The sequence below is a fragment of the Podarcis liolepis genome (assembly GCF_965112155.1).
Source record: "Podarcis liolepis genome assembly, chromosome: 7".
NCBI classification, from domain to species: Eukaryota; Metazoa; Chordata; class Lepidosauria; order Squamata; family Lacertidae; genus Podarcis; species Podarcis liolepis.
The window spans coordinates 4,855,442-4,871,533 of record NC_139561.1 but is presented as its reverse complement, the minus strand read 5'-3'; the positions used below and the strand labels follow the sequence as shown (position 1 = coordinate 4,871,533).

Below are 16,092 nucleotides of genomic sequence, written 5' to 3'. Positions count from 1 at the left end.
GCTTGCAAGGGGTGTAGAAAGACAGACCACCAGACGAGCTGGAATTCTGCAGAAGAATCTTTCAGAGACATTAGGTGCCAGAAAATGGCAGCATTCCCTGCCATGATTGTACTCTAAGTCAGCCTTGCCAAGGCTAATACAGGAGCACGAGAACATCGCTGCGTGGCGCATTCTGAAGAGAGATGTGCCCTACTCTGCACACGTCTGCTGTGTTTTAATTCAAGTACAAGCCAGCTAAGTAAATCATAGTTAGCAATTAGCGACATAACATACCACAGGGAAGGATGAAATGGTCTTCTGCCCAGCAGATGCCAAATTAATTCCATTTTTAAAAGGTCAGTTATTTTGACCAAGCAGCAGCAATTAACTGGCCATGCCTAATTAAATGGGCAGCTTTCACTTTCTCTCTCTCTCTCATTTTGGCTACCAGACACCATGCTCTGATTCTCTCACAATGTTTTCTCTAGACTAAAACACCTTGAGATGTGGTATGTGACTCTTGTCTCTGCAATGACTGTGGCTGCACAGAAACTCCATCCCATTTCAGCCTTGCTGGTGCTCTGCCTTACATCTGTCCTGTGCAAGTTGTATTTTAAAGGGAAGGAAGGAAGGAAGGAAGGAAGGAAGGAAGGAAGGAAGGAAGGAAGGAAGGAAGGAAAGAAAGAAAGAAAGAAAGAAAGAAAGAAAGAAAGTCCACATCTAACTTGTATGCATTTTGAATACACACATCCCCCCAGCCCATTTCACATTCCACATAAAAGTGTATGTGAAATATACATTTGTGTGCACCCTTTTTGCACACCAAAAGTGCACGGCAAATCCAGGTAAGTGCACAATCTGGCTGGGAGCTGCATTCTAATCTGCAGGCAAGTTCAGAAGCATTGGATCGGCCTGGTCTGCTGAAAGAAGTAGGCCCAAAAATGTCTCCTTCAAAACTCTGAGCCCTCATCTATATAAACTGCAGCACAATATGCTCTAAAAAGTTGCACCAATTAAATCTGAAGGGGGAAGATGGGCAAAGTTACATTTTTTTTACATTCCCCTTAAGAAGAACAAGATATGAACTACCTGCAAGTGGAGATCTAACACAGAATGGAAGAGACTGGGTTAAAAACTACATTTCTACCTGCAAGGCTTTAAAAAAACAAACATGTATGGCAAAAGTTTATTCTCCCTTCTCACCTGACACAGACCATCCTAGCACCCTAGTCTGCTGCATGTGTAAACCAGTTCTAAGCTCCTACAGAGGTTTTAGTTAGACCCGTAGCAGTTGCCAGGGCACTACCACATTCACCTCCACATACGGTAGTTCCAGCCTTATTTCAAACATCATGATATATCGAAATATTGTGACGTTTATCTGGTGATATATCGTGATATTGAAAACCAGGTATCGCCCAGCCCTATAACGTGACCATGTTGATGAAGGGTCTGGAAACCAAGCCTCATGAGGAGCGAGTGAGGGAGTTAGGGATGTACAGCCTGGAGAAGATGGAGTATGATAGCCCTCTTCAAATATCGAAAGGGCTGTCCCATGGAAGATGGAGCAAGCTTGTTCTCTGCTGCTACAGATGGTAGGACCCGAACCAATGGATTCAAATTACAAGAAAGGAAATTGCTACCAGACATTAGGAAGAACTTTCTGATCATAAAAGCTGTTTGACAGTGGAACAGGCTCCCTTGAAAGGTGGGGGATTTTCCTTCATTGGAGGTTTTAAAGCAGAAATTGGGTGGCCATCTGCCTGCAGGAGGTGGGACTAAATGGCCCTTGTGGTCTCCACGAATTCTATGATTCAAATTCCCTTGTGCATGGAAATATCTCTTTACCTGTTCAGCACAAAATGAACCATGAAGCCTCCTCAACGTCAGGAACCACAGGGAAGTTTCTACATGCCAAATGTGCCTTGAAGCCCCTGCAGACTTCTCTGCTAAATATGCAAAGGTCTGAAGATGACCCTTGACATGCAGATGTGTTGGGGAGACATGGCCCCAAACCGTCACCCCACTTTAAGCTGCCGGGTGTTCAGGCAAACACCTGAACAAGGCCACAATGGCTGTAACTCGGACCCATGCTAGGCTTGAGGGTGGGTGCTGCTGCCAGATGGAGAGGCCACCTATCTGCCACATATCCACTAAGTGTCCAATCTGGTGGCTGCTTTGGGTTGGAGGAGGAAATTCCTAGGAGTTTATCTCAGTGAAGACCTTACTTGGAAAATAAATACAACCCAGGTGGTTAAGAAAGCCCAACAGAGACTCCACCTCCTCAGAGTATTGCGGAAGAACAATGTCAATCAACATTTGATTATCTCCTTCTACCGGTCCACAATAGAAAGTGTCCTTGCATCACGGTGTGGTACGCTGGTTTGACATCAACTGATAGGAAGTAGCCTACAGAGGGTGGTGAATACTGCACAGGATATTATGGGCTGTACCATGAATCCGCTGGATGAAATAGCGGAAGAACGTTGCCTCAGGAGAGTGAGGAAAATTCTCAGGGATGATTTACACCCTGGCCGGCACTTTTTTGATCTCCTGCCCTTGAGCAGAAGATATAGAAGAATGATTAGCCGCACCAACAGGGTAAAGAACAGCTTCTATCCATGGGCTGTTAGGTTGCTGAATGAAAAGATAACAACAGGGCAACTGACTTTTGGGTTTGGTGGGTGTGCGTCAGTAAACGAGGGGAATTAAGACTAAGAGAGCTGAGTTGGGGGTGCTCGTGTAATCACACTGTATACAAGTTGTACAAGTGACAATAAAGTATTTTAATATCAATTTCAATCTCCACTAAGCATTCAATCTGGTGGCTGGTTTGGGTTGGACGAGGAAAAGCAAATGGAAAAACTTAATGGCTCAGTCCAGACCAAATAGCATGGGGCTCTGGTGACCTTGCGGCAAGGCAGCCTCCACTTCTGATTGTGGATGTCTAGGCTGGGGTATGCAACGAGGGCCAGGGGGTCCAAGGATCACATCTCACCTCAGCCACGAAGCTCACTATGTGGCCTTGGGACAGACGGGCCCCCTCAGCAACGTTTCCTGCACAGGGTCACTGTGAAGGCAAGACTGATGTGAAGAGGAGCTCCAACCCATCCACTCTGAAGCACCTTGGAAGGAGGGCCGAATGAAAACACAACGAGGAAGAAAATGACTCTGAAGCTCATAGCTGGGGCTGGCCTGCTTCGTTTCCCACAAACCTCCTCCCTGCCTTGGATTTTCTACAGCGGAACTTTTCTACGATGTGAATTTAATTAGTGCTCGGTTGTCAGAAGAACGATTTGGAAGATGTTGCTTCTCCCGGCACACACTCCATTATACTACTCCTCATAAAAGTTTGCCAGTAAACCCTCCATAATTGCACAGCAGTTGCACAGAGATCTTCTTTTATGTATTGCAAACAGAAGTTGCAGCAGCCTTCCAAGGCAGGAGATATATCACATTCATGACAAGATGCAGGCCTGCAGCAGGTTTCAATTTCCCTTGTTGCAAAATGGCACCGTCTATGAAATTAACCAATCAACATCTACCTGGTTCTGGAAAGCCACCCTGTTTAGCAACCTGAGCTGTTGATGTTGCTGCTTGTCGTTCTCAAGTTTTGATTGTATCTGTTGTGTTTCTATGATATTGACAGCCATCTTAGGAGGCCTATGCCCACCCAACGGTGGCACATAAATAATTTTATAAATAAAAATAAAACACAACTGTAAGGCTTATCCAAAAGCCCAGAATTCAGAATCATATGAACATTTTTTAAAAAACACTGTTAAAGTCACTAAGAAGTTGACTAACCCAAACTTCACAGTTGCTATTGAAAATCACTCAAGAAAAATTAAACTGTACATACAATTTTAAATGCATGATAACCAAGCATTGTGTGCCAGGGATGGAGAAGAGGAGTAAAGAAGAGAAGAGAAGATGGATTTTTTTGCTGTCAGGGGTCCTTGCTCTTAGCTAGCTGCATGGCAGGCAGCTGATTCAGCAGGTGAAGCTTTTCTGCCTCAAGGTGAGAAAAAAGAGCTGTATCTGCTGAATTTCTGCCTGCCCCATGGGTCAGTGGGGAAACAACAGCTTGATGGTTTCCGACCATTAATATCAACAGAGCTAACACAATGCAGTAGCTCATATGTAGCTGATACAGCTGTTAAGAGTAGAATTATGTTCAAACCTCTGGTCAGACCTCACCTGGAGTACTGTGTCCAGTTCTGGGCACCACAATTCAAGAAGGACACTGACAAACTGGAACGTGTCCAGAGGAGGGCAACCAAAATGGTCAAAGGCCTGGAAACGATGCCTTATGAGGAACGGCTAAGGGAGCTGGGCATGTTTAGCCTGGAGAAGAGGAGGTTAAGGGGTGATATGATAGCCATGTTCAAATATATAAAAGGATGTCACATAGAGGAGGGAGAAAGGTTGTTTTCTGCTGCTCCAGAGAAGCGTACACGGAGCAATGGATCCAAACTACAAGAAAGAAGATTCCACCTAAACATTAGGAAGAACTTCCGGACAGTAAGAGCTGTTCGACAGTGGAATTTGCTGCCAAGGAGTGTGGTGGAGTCTCCTACTTTGGAGGTCTTTAAGCAGAGGCTTGACAACCATATGTCAGGAGTGCTCTGGTGGTGTTTCCTGCTTGGCAGGGGGTTGGACTCGATGGCCCTTGTGGTCTCTTCCAACTCTATGATTCTATGATTCTATGATTCTAAACGCCTTTTGTTGAGTTACCTTCCATTCCAAGCAACTTCCTGGTTCACAGTTCAGTCTCTAGGCCACAACACAACACATATGCAGCCACTACAGCTGCTTTGCTGCATTCCTGAAGGAAATGCAAACCAACCTTGCAGAGCTCTGTACAGATGAGACCGGGGCTGGGGGTGGTGAAGTGAACTTTCCACGTTCTCAGCTTCCCAGTTTGATGGATTGCCTCTATTTCTTCCTGAATACACATGTGCACACATGCATTCTCCCTCACCCTCAGTATTTAACTCTGGCAATCTCAAATGGTTTTTAAAAGCCTTTCCTGTCAGCCACTCACAAGCTCTTTAGCCACCTTCCTTGCTTTCAAGCAGCAGCAATTAAGACCCAGGGCAGGAGGGTTTGCTCTCCAGGCACCTCCACTCATTGGAAATGCTGCAGCTGAAAGTTGCCAGCAAGCCCAAGTGGATCCACTGCCTCACAGGAAAGTCCTCTTCTTGAATGCTACAGGCCTGCCCAAAGTTTTCCTCGGATGTCTTCCCCAAGAATTAAGCAGCATTGTACTATAATCAGCAGCAGTCATCTGTGAAGAGGAGAAAGCAAGCAAGTTCCTTCCCACAGCGCCTGCATGGGGCATTCATCTTAATAAATAATAATAATAATAATAATAATAATAATAATAAACCAGGGTGGATTTGATTTAAATCAAATTGATTTAAATCACAATTTAAAACACTAGTCAGTAAGACTTGATTTAAATCATTTTTTTACAGAAAGACTCGTTCTTGCTGGTATAATCTTAATATTTACAACCAGATCAAGGTTTCATTTTTGGAATAATAAATTTCCAGAGTAGTTTCTACAGTTATATCAAAAATTACTGATTTGGCTATACTGTTAGAAATACATAGACAAATAATTATGAAATTATTGTCAGGTTTAATAAGTTAACTGTTTGTATTTGGACAACTTTTCTGCTGTACTTTGTTGGAAGGAGAAAAATAATCATTTCCTTAATAACAATATAAACAATTTATTTCACTAAAACAAAAACATTATAGCATATGTATCCATATTTGTTAACTGATGTGATTAAAGGGTTTTTTTAAAAAAACAAACAAATCTTAAACTGAGTTTTAGCACACATGAAAAACGTAAAATAAATCCTTATTTCCTGATGAATAGCCTTTGGGGTATAATGTAACTTAAATAGAAAAACTATCTTTAGAAAGATTTTCCCTCCAAAAGCATTTTATTTTAAAAATCCAATTTAAATTTTAAAAAAATCTGATTTAAATAAAAAAATCTGATTTTTTTTGTTTTTAATTTTCTAAAAAATCATTGATTTTTATCCACCCTGCATAAAACCTTATCCCTTCCTAGGGATGAGCAAACATGTCATTTTCAATTTCTCATTCTTCTAATCTTAAGGTCAGCCTTTCACATTGCCACAACAGTTAGCAATCGTACAGCAGTCACAACTTAGGCAACGGTTCTGTCCAAGAACCATATATGCCATATATGCCGGAATGCATATACATATACACAAACTGCCCTGCACAAGCATCCCCAGCCTTACAGAGCCAGCGTTCTTAGTGGGACGGACACACACACACCCACACCCACACACCAGCAAGGCAGACAGCTTTAAAGCATTTTTCACGCTGGGTTTGCTGGGATAGAGAATCAATATCATAGAATCATAGAATCATAGAGTTGGAAGAGACCACAAGGGCCATCGAGTCCAACCCCCTGCCAAGCAGGAAACACCATCAGAGCACTCCTGACATATGGTTGTCAAACCTCTGCTTAAAGACCTCCAAAGTAGGAGACTCCACCACACTCCTTGGCAGCAAATTCCACTGTCAAACAGCTCTTACTGTCAGGAAGTTCTTCCTAATGTTTAGGTGGAATCTTCTTTCTTGTAGTTTGGATCCATTGCTCCGTGTCCGCTTCTCTGGAGCAGCAGAAAACAACCTTTCTCCCTCCTCTATATGACATCCTTTTATATATTTGAACATGGCTATCATATCACCCCTTAACCTCCTCTTCTCCAGGCTAAACATGCCCAGCTCCCTTAGCCGTTCCTCATAAGGCATCGTTTCCAGGCCTTTGACCATTTTGGTTGCCCTCCTCTGGACACGTTCCAGTTTGTCAGTGTCCTTCTTGAACTGTGGTGCCCAGAACTGGACACAGTACTCCAGGTGAGGTCTGACCAGAGCAGAATACAGTGACACTATTACTTCCCTTGATCTAGATGCTATACTCCTATTGATGCAGCCCAGAATTGCATTGGCTTTTTTAGCTGCCGCGTCACACTGTTGGCTCATGTCAAGTTTGTGGTCAACCAAGACTCCAAGATATGAATCTGCTTGGGCAGTAGCCAGCGTTGCCTCTGGCACATCTGATCAGCTGTAGTAGATAGCGGAACAGTAACTGCTGGCTTCTTCACAGGTGCACTTCCATGAACAAGCTGTGTGGGTTTTAGGTAATATCACAGCTACAGAGACTTGTTTGTTAAATATGGTGCACTTGACCAACTTTTGATTCTGCTTGATGTCCCCAATCCCTTATCTGTGGCTCCTGGTTACCTCCACAATGTAACCTGGACCCTGACAAACCACTTGCTATAACCAGAATCCTGCACCGTCCACAGAAGCTGCTGAACAGATCTTGCCCACCTTGGTTTGCCTATTGGAAAACCATGGGCGTGAAGTTTTGGCTAACACACACTTGGCTATTTCTTGGCTGGTGGTTTGAATGACGAAAGTGAAACAGAGGTAAAAACAGAGCTGGTGCCACAGCTAGGAAAGCTCCTGAGCTGTTGGGAAATTCCAATGGTGAGTTATATGAAACAAATGGACTCAGACTGTAATAGATTCTGGAGCACTTGCTATCTCCCCCAGCCTGCTTACTCACCACAAAAATACACAGGAAAAAACCAGCACAGGCCATGTCTAGCATCACTGTGGGCCCTGCAGCGCCAGTTCCAGAAGGCTGTAGAGCAGTGGTTTGTCCCATATCTTGAGCAGGCAGGGGCGTGGTTGGCGCGTGTCCTGGGGTGGGGCACGCTGCCTGCAGGGGCGTGGTGCCCAGTGCAGATGGGGGGCAGCCGCAATGGCACCCCACCAGGATCACGCTGCTGGGGGCAGTGCGCTCCCCCTGCACTCCTCTTCCTCCGCCAGTGCTGGGAACTACTTTTGTACCTCGGGTTAAGAACTTAATTCATTCCGGAGGTCCATTCTTAACCTGAAACTGTTCTTAACCTGAAGAACCACTTTAGCTAATGGGGCCTCCTGCTGCCGCCACTGCATGATTTCTGTTCTCATCCTGAAGCAAAGTTCTTAACCAGAGGTAATATTTCTGGGTTAGCAAAGTCTGTAACCTGAAGCGTATGTAACCCGAGGTACCACTGTAGTGACATCCTGGAAATATCCCACCATCTCAAATGAGTTCCTACCTTCAAGGATTTGCTTGGCTTTCAAGACAAAACCTTCAAACTGGTTTGAAAGAATACTTGTTCAAACTTAATAAACTAGTACCTAATTATAACCTAAAAACATTTTCAAATAAAATGTGCTAATGGCTACACACGCACGCACACACACAGGTCCATTCACTGGTGGCCTCAAGCACAGCAAACCATCTCAGCCTCAACTCTACAGAGGGTGATGATATGCTGACCTACAGGTTTGCTGGACGGATAAGCATCTTAAGTACATAGAGCTCTTAGGGAGGAAAGCCATTACTGAGAGTACCTATGATAATTAGGGTGATTCTATGAGATGTAAACAATGTTAATGTCCGTTGGGATAGCTGGTCCACTTATGGGCATTATGGACTGAATGTTTCAGAATGCTAAATTAGATTTTGCCCAATATTCAGACTATAGATGCTTTACTAATTGATTAAATTTATATAGTGTAGATATTTCACTTTCTGCTGGTTGTGTTTCTTACATTTAAACAGAAGAGGGAAGCAAAAAACCCAGCGCATCCTCCGAAAAGATCCTTTTCACTGTCCTGTCAACTGCGCGCGCGCACACACACACACACACACAACATTCAATCACCAGGAAAATGAAATTCCAAGGTAACAGAATGCAAATAAAGTTCTCTGTGCAACAGTGCCCCTCTGACCATGCTGAACTGCTCAAAACCACTGTGCAAACCACCTGCGGAATAGAGAGCATGTTTACATGATCAGAGGCTTATGTGGAACTTACTTCCCTTAATGCTATTCCATGCCAGTGTTTGATAATCTGCAGTAAAACAGATGTTTCTTCAATTGGCATCTGTTTTCTGTGAGAGCTAATACAGCATTCTGCCATTATGTGGTGAGCATGTGCGCACACACATGTGGGGTTTGTGCCTACATGTGTGGATGCAAGAGACAGTGGACACAGGGTGGACAAAGACGGTTTGGTGATGCCCACTTTTAGATTGTTGCTTTTTGAACACCGGCCAGCAGCAGTATGGAACAACTGATTGGTTCAAAATTGGTAAAGAAGTACAACAAGACTGTATATTGTCTCCCTGTTTATTTAACTTATATGCAGAATTCATCATGCGAAAGGCTGGGCTGGATGAACCCCAAGCCAGAATTAAGATTGCCAGAAGAAATATCAACAACCTCAGATATGCAGATGACACAGCCTTGATGGCAGAAAGTGAGGAGGAATTAAAGAACCTTTTATTGAGGGTGAAAGAGGAGAGCGCAAAATATGGTCTGAAGCTCAACATCAAAAAAACAAAGATCCTGGCCACTGGTCCCATCACCTCCTGGCAAATAGAAGGGGAAGAAATGGAGGCAGTGAGAGATTTTACTTTCTTGGGCTCCATGATCACTGCAGATGGTGACAGCAGCCACGAAATTAAAAGATGCCTGCTTCTTGGGAGAAAAGCAATGACAAACCTAGACAGCATCTTAAAAAGCAGAGACATCACCTTGCCAACAAAGCTCCATATAGTTAAAGCCATGGTTTTCCCAGTAGTGATGTATGGAAGTGAGAGCTGGACCATAAAGAAGGCGGATCACCAAAGAATTGATGCTTTTGATTTCTGGTGCTGAAGGAAACTCTTGAGAGTCCCATGGACAGCAAGAAGATCAAACCTGTCCATTCTTCGGGAAATCAGCCCTGAGTGCTCACTGGAAGGACAGATTCTGAAGCTGAGGCTCCAATACTTTGGCCACCTCATGCGAAGAGAAGACTCCCTGGAAAAGACTCTGATGTTGGGAAAGATGGAGGGCACAAGGAGAAGGGGATGACAGAGGACGAGATGGTGGGACAGTGTTCTTGAAGCTACTAAGATGAGTTTGACCAAACTGCGGGAGGCAGTGGAAGGCAGGAGTGCCTGGCGTGCTCTGGTCTAGGGGGTCACAAAGAGTCGGACACGACTAAACAACAGCAACAGCAGCAGCAGCAGCAGCAGCAGCAGCAGCAGCAGCAGCAGCAGCAGATAGCCACTTCGGCTCTAAATACTTCTCTGTTGCAGTTTCTTACCACACTGAATCCTCAGAATCACTTTGTCCAATAAAGCAGATCTATTCCATTATTCACAAAGCCGCAGAATGTGAATGTTACAAAGCCAGCTGAGAGAGAAAAGGCACCTTGACACGTTCCGAAGTACAGATAGCTTCTGCAGGTAACCAATCAGGCAGTGAAGCAGGCCCATGTATCCGTGGTACAACATCATTCTCATTTACTTCTACTAAAGGATTCAATAAGATTGAATGGGACCTGAATAGAATTTTCTCTTGAGACAATACATTCCTCATGGAGCAGATTTCAACATTCAACTACAGCTCAAGGTACAAGTAGAATTATTAGGAGCGATCACAAAGAAGTACAGCATTTACTCAAAGGCTTCTGTTCCACTCCTTACCCACATCCTTTCATGAACTTCATGCAGACAAGCCTGTCATACTATTAAGCTTTGTACTATTAACAAAAGCTTCTTTGTCACCCATCCATATCAAGCAGTGACATGAATAACGGCATACAGCTGCTTTTACTGAACAGCGAGCTTCCGAAGAATACCTCACTCTTGCAAGAAACAAGAGACTTGCAATTTACAGAGAAATGTTCAGAGGCAGCCTTCTTGACAAGGAGGGCACGACACCAGTTACTCTACATACCACTACCAGCTCACCTCCAAAGTTTTTACAGTCTCAACCAGCAGTGGACTGATTTATAACTGAAGTGATCAGCCGGCAGGCGTGAAGCCGCCTCTGTGCCTGGACTGAACCACTTCAGTTTGCAGGGGAACAAATGCGTGTTTGGATACATCCTGCTTGTGGGCATCCCATGGACATCTGGTTGACTGTGGGGACAGAGCACTGGCCTGAGTGGGCTCATCTGCATGAGACAAGCAGGTCAGGGAGAAAGACTAGCCTATCCGTCTTCCAAAATGCTCGCTTCCTCAATTTGTACCCATGGAGGCTGGAGGTAATGGGAGTCATAATCCAAAGCATCTAGGAGGCACCAGGCTGCCTGAATTACACCAACCTTGCAAAGGTGGGGCAGTTAAACTAGCAGGAAAAAAGCAGGGAGGGCAGGTCCACCTTCCAGGCCAGAAGCCAAGGAGGTGATGAGCCTCAACAGCTTCTGAAGGAAACAAGCTTGCTCAGCACCTCTTGAGAGAGTCACCTCTCTGCCTCTTCAGCCCTACCAGACCCATCAGACAAAGGAAGAGGTGATGTCCCCACTGTGGAAGGACGTGTGGATCCAGAATTGGCCTCCACAGTCACTTACAGACTCATTGTTAAAACCGTGTTTATGGAAGACAATCTTACTCGGCTACGAGGGATCGCCAAAGAAGGAGGAGGAGGAGAGAGGCTCAAACCTATGAGGAGCCATGACCCTTCTCCATCTGTAATCCCTGATGTGCAGGCCTCATCCGTAGGGCCATCAGCAATGGGCAACCAAAAGGAGGAAAAGGATGGAAAGAGTCCCCTATGATGAAAGGTTGAAGCATTTGGGACATTTTAGAGAAAAGGTGAGTAAGAGGCGACATGAAATAGGTTTTTAAAATTATGCATGCCATGGAGAAAGTGGAGAGAGCAAAGTTCTGCTCCCACTCTTGCAACACTAGAAATTGGGGACATCCAATGAAGCTGAACGTTGGGAAGTTCAGGGCAGAGACAACCAAGTTCTCCTTCACGCAGCACAGAGTTAAACTATAGACCTCACTCCCTCAGGGTGGCCACCAATGAAAATGGCTTTAAGGGCTATCCGTGGCTGAAGCTGGGATGACTATGCTCTGTTCCCACAGATGGAGGAAGTAACACTTCCAAACACCAGTTGCTGAAAACCCCAAGAGGGGACAGTGCTTGGATCCTGCTTGTGGGTTTGCCACAGGTACCTGGTTAGCCATCACGAGAACAGGATGTTGGACTAGATGGGCTTGATCCAACAGGCTCTTCTTATGTTCTTATGTTCAGTGAGGAAAAAAATGCACTCCACACCTGATCAGAGGCCATTTATCCTTACATCATGAATTTCTGGGGCCCTGGCATTGAACTCACACCGGGGGCAGAGGCAGAGAAAGGTGGGTGCGGTGGGTGTGATCTGCCCCAGGTGCCATCCCTGAGGGGGGGGTGTGTGACATCGCCGCCCCACCCCAACACTTGCCACTTGCCCAGGAGGCTAGCAGTGGTTGGTGCACCCCTGGGAATCACCCCCCGCATCCCTGGGACGCTTGCCCCGCCTCCACGGGCCCCGCCTTCCATCCTCCATGGGCCCTGCCTCCACGGGCAGCTAGCCCCACCCCCAGGTGCATGCCGCTCCAGGTGCCGTAGCAGCTAGCTCCACCTCTGACCGGGGGTAAACCTTGGTAAAATTCGAGTGCAAATTAGATCCTGGACTTTCTTTACCAAAATCTTCGGCAAAGAAAATTCCCTTCCTTTGATAGCTCCAGTTGCCAGAAGGAGGTGTACAAGACACCATCCAACCACCTTAGGGACTCCACTTTGCATTACGTGAAGCAAAACTCAAATGTTGCAGTATGGTCTGAACATACACAAAGTTAGGCATGATTTTCTCGGCCAGTCTGTCGTTCTTCCCCAACAACTGGCACTCAGGATACTGCCCCTGTACACAGTTCCTTTTAGCAAAAAGCCCCATGAATTTTAAAACTTTTTCAAGCTCTCTAAGCCAGTGGCCATCAACACAGCTTAAGGCAGCAAATTCCACAATTTATTTATGTATTGTCTGAAGAGGAACTGGTAGTTACACCATTGTTTTAATTAGTTCCCTAGGCAAGGTGGGGCTGTTCTCCCACAAGAGCACACATGTTCAGTCAGAGGCTCAACTGCCTAAGAATCAGTCTAAGCTTTTTCCTGCCAGCCTTGACTGGGGTTTTTTGTTTACCTGTGTGGGGACCTGGAGATCTGAGTCATGACCAAATTGCATTTTTACTGGAGATTATATTGGTGCATTTTATTATGGTACCCTCTCTGATATCACATGGTGAAGAAAGGCGAATTAGAAAATACATTAAATAAATAAAAATAAAAATGAGCAGCTTTCCTTATAATGAGCTGGGAAAATGTGTTAGTGGAGGGGGTGAAACTGTGGCCAGCAGATCAAAGAGTAACTCATTTATTACAAAATACATTTTTGGTGGACATGGAAGGGTTATCCTGAGTTGCAGGAATATATGCACACACGAGTACAGTGGTACCTCTGGATGTGAATGAGATCCATTCTGGAGCCCCGTTTGCATCCTGAAGCGAACGTAACACACGACTGTGCGTCTGCGTATGCGGCATTTCGCCGCTTCTGCGCATGACATCATTTTGAGCGTCTGCGCATGCACAAGCAGAGAAACCCGGAAGTAACGCACTCCGTTACTTCCGGGTCACCGCGGAGCACAACCCGAAAATGCTTAACTTGAAGCGTATTCATCCTGACAGTATGACTGTATATGTGTATAATAAAGGAAGGGTCAGGGAGGGCTGGAATAGAAATAGTGCCACTTCCAGTGAGTGTGGACAGTGCTGTGCTAAACACACCCAATGGTCCACTTTGGGGTGTTCACATCAGCATCTTGAAATGCAGTGAGGTTATTTCCTCCTGCTGTGCTTCAAGCCACATCTGCATGGCACTGTTCACATCAGAGAAGGGGTGGGCAAGTATGCACTGGATGCACATGAGCTTTTTGGTTCCCCTGCCCTTGCAACGCCCCCCCCCCCAATCCTATTCAATAAGCTATCATCTGCATAAGCAAGACAGCTGTTAGGGTATGTTCAGATTACAGTGGTACCTCAGGTTACATACACTTCAGCTAACCCAGCTAACTTCAGCTAACTACATACACTTCAGCTAACTCCGCTAACCCAGAAATATTACTTCGGGTTAAGAACTTTGCTTCAGGATGAGAACAGAAATCGCGCGGTGGCAGCTGGAGGCCCCATTAGCTAAAGTGGTGCTTCAGGTTAAGAACAGTTTCAGGTTAAGAACAGGTTTCAGGTTAAGAACAGAACAAATTAAGTACTTAACCTGAGGTACCACTGTACTGCTTATTCCACATACAGTTTTCTAGTTAGATTGCACCGGGGTTTTGGGGGGGGGGGGGGTTGAGGAGAAACCACACCAGGCAGCAGTATTTTCCAAGAAGCAACAGGATCCTTCTGGATTGTGGCTAATGTCGTGTAAATGCAGCCGCCCAAAACATTCCTGTTTATATCTTTCTCATAAAGAGCTCCAACTGGCGATACTTAATTCTCCTCCTCCCCATTTTATCCTCACAACAACCCTGTGAAGTAGGCGAGGTGGGCAGCAGGGAGTGACTGGCCCAAAGGGAACTTCAGGGCAGGAGGGGATTTCGCCAACAACACAGAACGTGGACATCTTTCTGCTTCAGTTTATTGCTGATTTTGATCTTTTAAAAATGTTCCAAATGGCTGCTAACCGTTTCTACCAATAATGGTATCGTTTTATTCTTGTCTGCAAAACAATCCAACAGTATATAATTCTAAATAACCAGAGAAAACCAACGCGGCTTCCAAGCCAGCCGTGGGAACGCACTGGCTGCGAGCGGTCTAAGGCCGCTGCTTTTCTTCCGAGGGGGGAGCCGCGGCGCCAGAGGCCCGCAGACACGATGCTGGAAGATGCAGAGTCCAGAAAGCAAACCCCCGGGGGCTGAGAGGCGGCGGCGGCGGCGGGGGGCGCATATACAGCACAGCCCCCCCCCCCCGCTGCAGGCTGCAATGGAGGAGACAAAGGGCTGGGTTTGGTCCCCGCCCGGCGCGGCGCTGAGCGGCCCTGGGGAGCCACGAGGCGGCGGCGGAGAAGGAGGAGGAGGGCGAGAGCCGCCCGGAGCCGAGTCACCTACCGAGAAGAGGGTGGCGTACGCCGAGAGCGCGAACTTGAGGCAGTAGTAGTAGACCAGCGAGTCTCGCCAGCCCTCGCCGCCCATGGCTCCGCCGGCGCGCCTTTCCGGGGGAGGCCGGCCAGCGGCGCGCCTCCATCCAGCCGGGAAAGGGACCTGGGTCGCCCCCGCCCCCGCCGGCAGCCGCCGCTCCACTTTCCCTTTCGCCTCGGCACCGGCGCGCCCCGCCCACTTCCGCCCCGCAAAAGTGAAAGCAATTAAAGGGCCCGGCGCGGCGGCTCCCTGGGCTCCTTTGCGCCCTTGGCCCTCAAGGCGCTGTGTCGGCGCTACCTGCCAACAGTGGCGTAGCGTGGGTTGTCAGCACCCGGGGCAAGGCAAGTAATTTGCGCCCCCTAACCCCTGGATTTGCGCCCCCTAACCCGTGGATTTGCGCCCCCTAACCCCCAGATGTTGCGCCCGGTGCGGCCGGTCCCCCTGCACCCCCCACGCTACGCCACTGCCTGCCAAAACAGGCGCAGAGTGAGAATGACCGAAAGCTTCTCTCCCCATGAAGCACACACAAAAATCTAGTTGTGTTTTGTGCCCTCTGGATCTTTCACGGGTTGCCTGCGTTTAGCATTTCAATTTTGATACCAAGGATCGTTGCGCGTGTTCTGTGTTGCTCCCACCACCTGAAGTGTAGCTGAAGCTACACTTTTATGCAGGTCCTGCTGGCAGGCGCAAATTTGTGACCCGCTCTGCGCTTCACGTGTAGATGCTCAGAGAAAAATGTCTAAATGTGAATGGCTCCATAGGGCAAAGGGCCTTTATGTTGGAGGCTGTCAGGGGTGGTATTGGCTATGTTCCTTCCTGATGGGAAAATTCCCACTAGAAGGCCACAGAATTATCTTCAAGCAGCAAGTGAATACAATGTATCAGTTGAAGATGGTTGCATGCTAGAACAGCCACACCCTACAGTATTTGCACTTTTGTCTCTCGCGTTTTGCATCCTCTCTGGAATGAGGTTAGTCTTCTAATGAATTGAATCTGATGTCTTTCATTTACTTCTATCCGTGCAACGTTTTTCTTTGCC

The 16,092-nt window shown here is 46.5% G+C and overlaps 1 protein-coding gene across 1 annotated transcript in view; it reads right to left on the bottom strand.

Moving 5' to 3' along the window:
- LOC310711919 (tetraspanin-15-like) overlaps positions 1–15,209 on the bottom strand; it is a 92,129-nt gene extending 76,920 nt beyond the window's left edge. The window contains exon 1 of the mRNA XM_083514409.1: positions 15,024–15,209. Within this exon, the coding sequence (XP_083370535.1) occupies positions 15,024–15,107 (84 nt within the window). The 5' untranslated portion in view covers positions 15,108–15,209. The remainder of the gene's footprint in view (positions 1–15,023) is intronic.
- Positions 15,210–16,092: the final 883 nt, after the last annotated feature.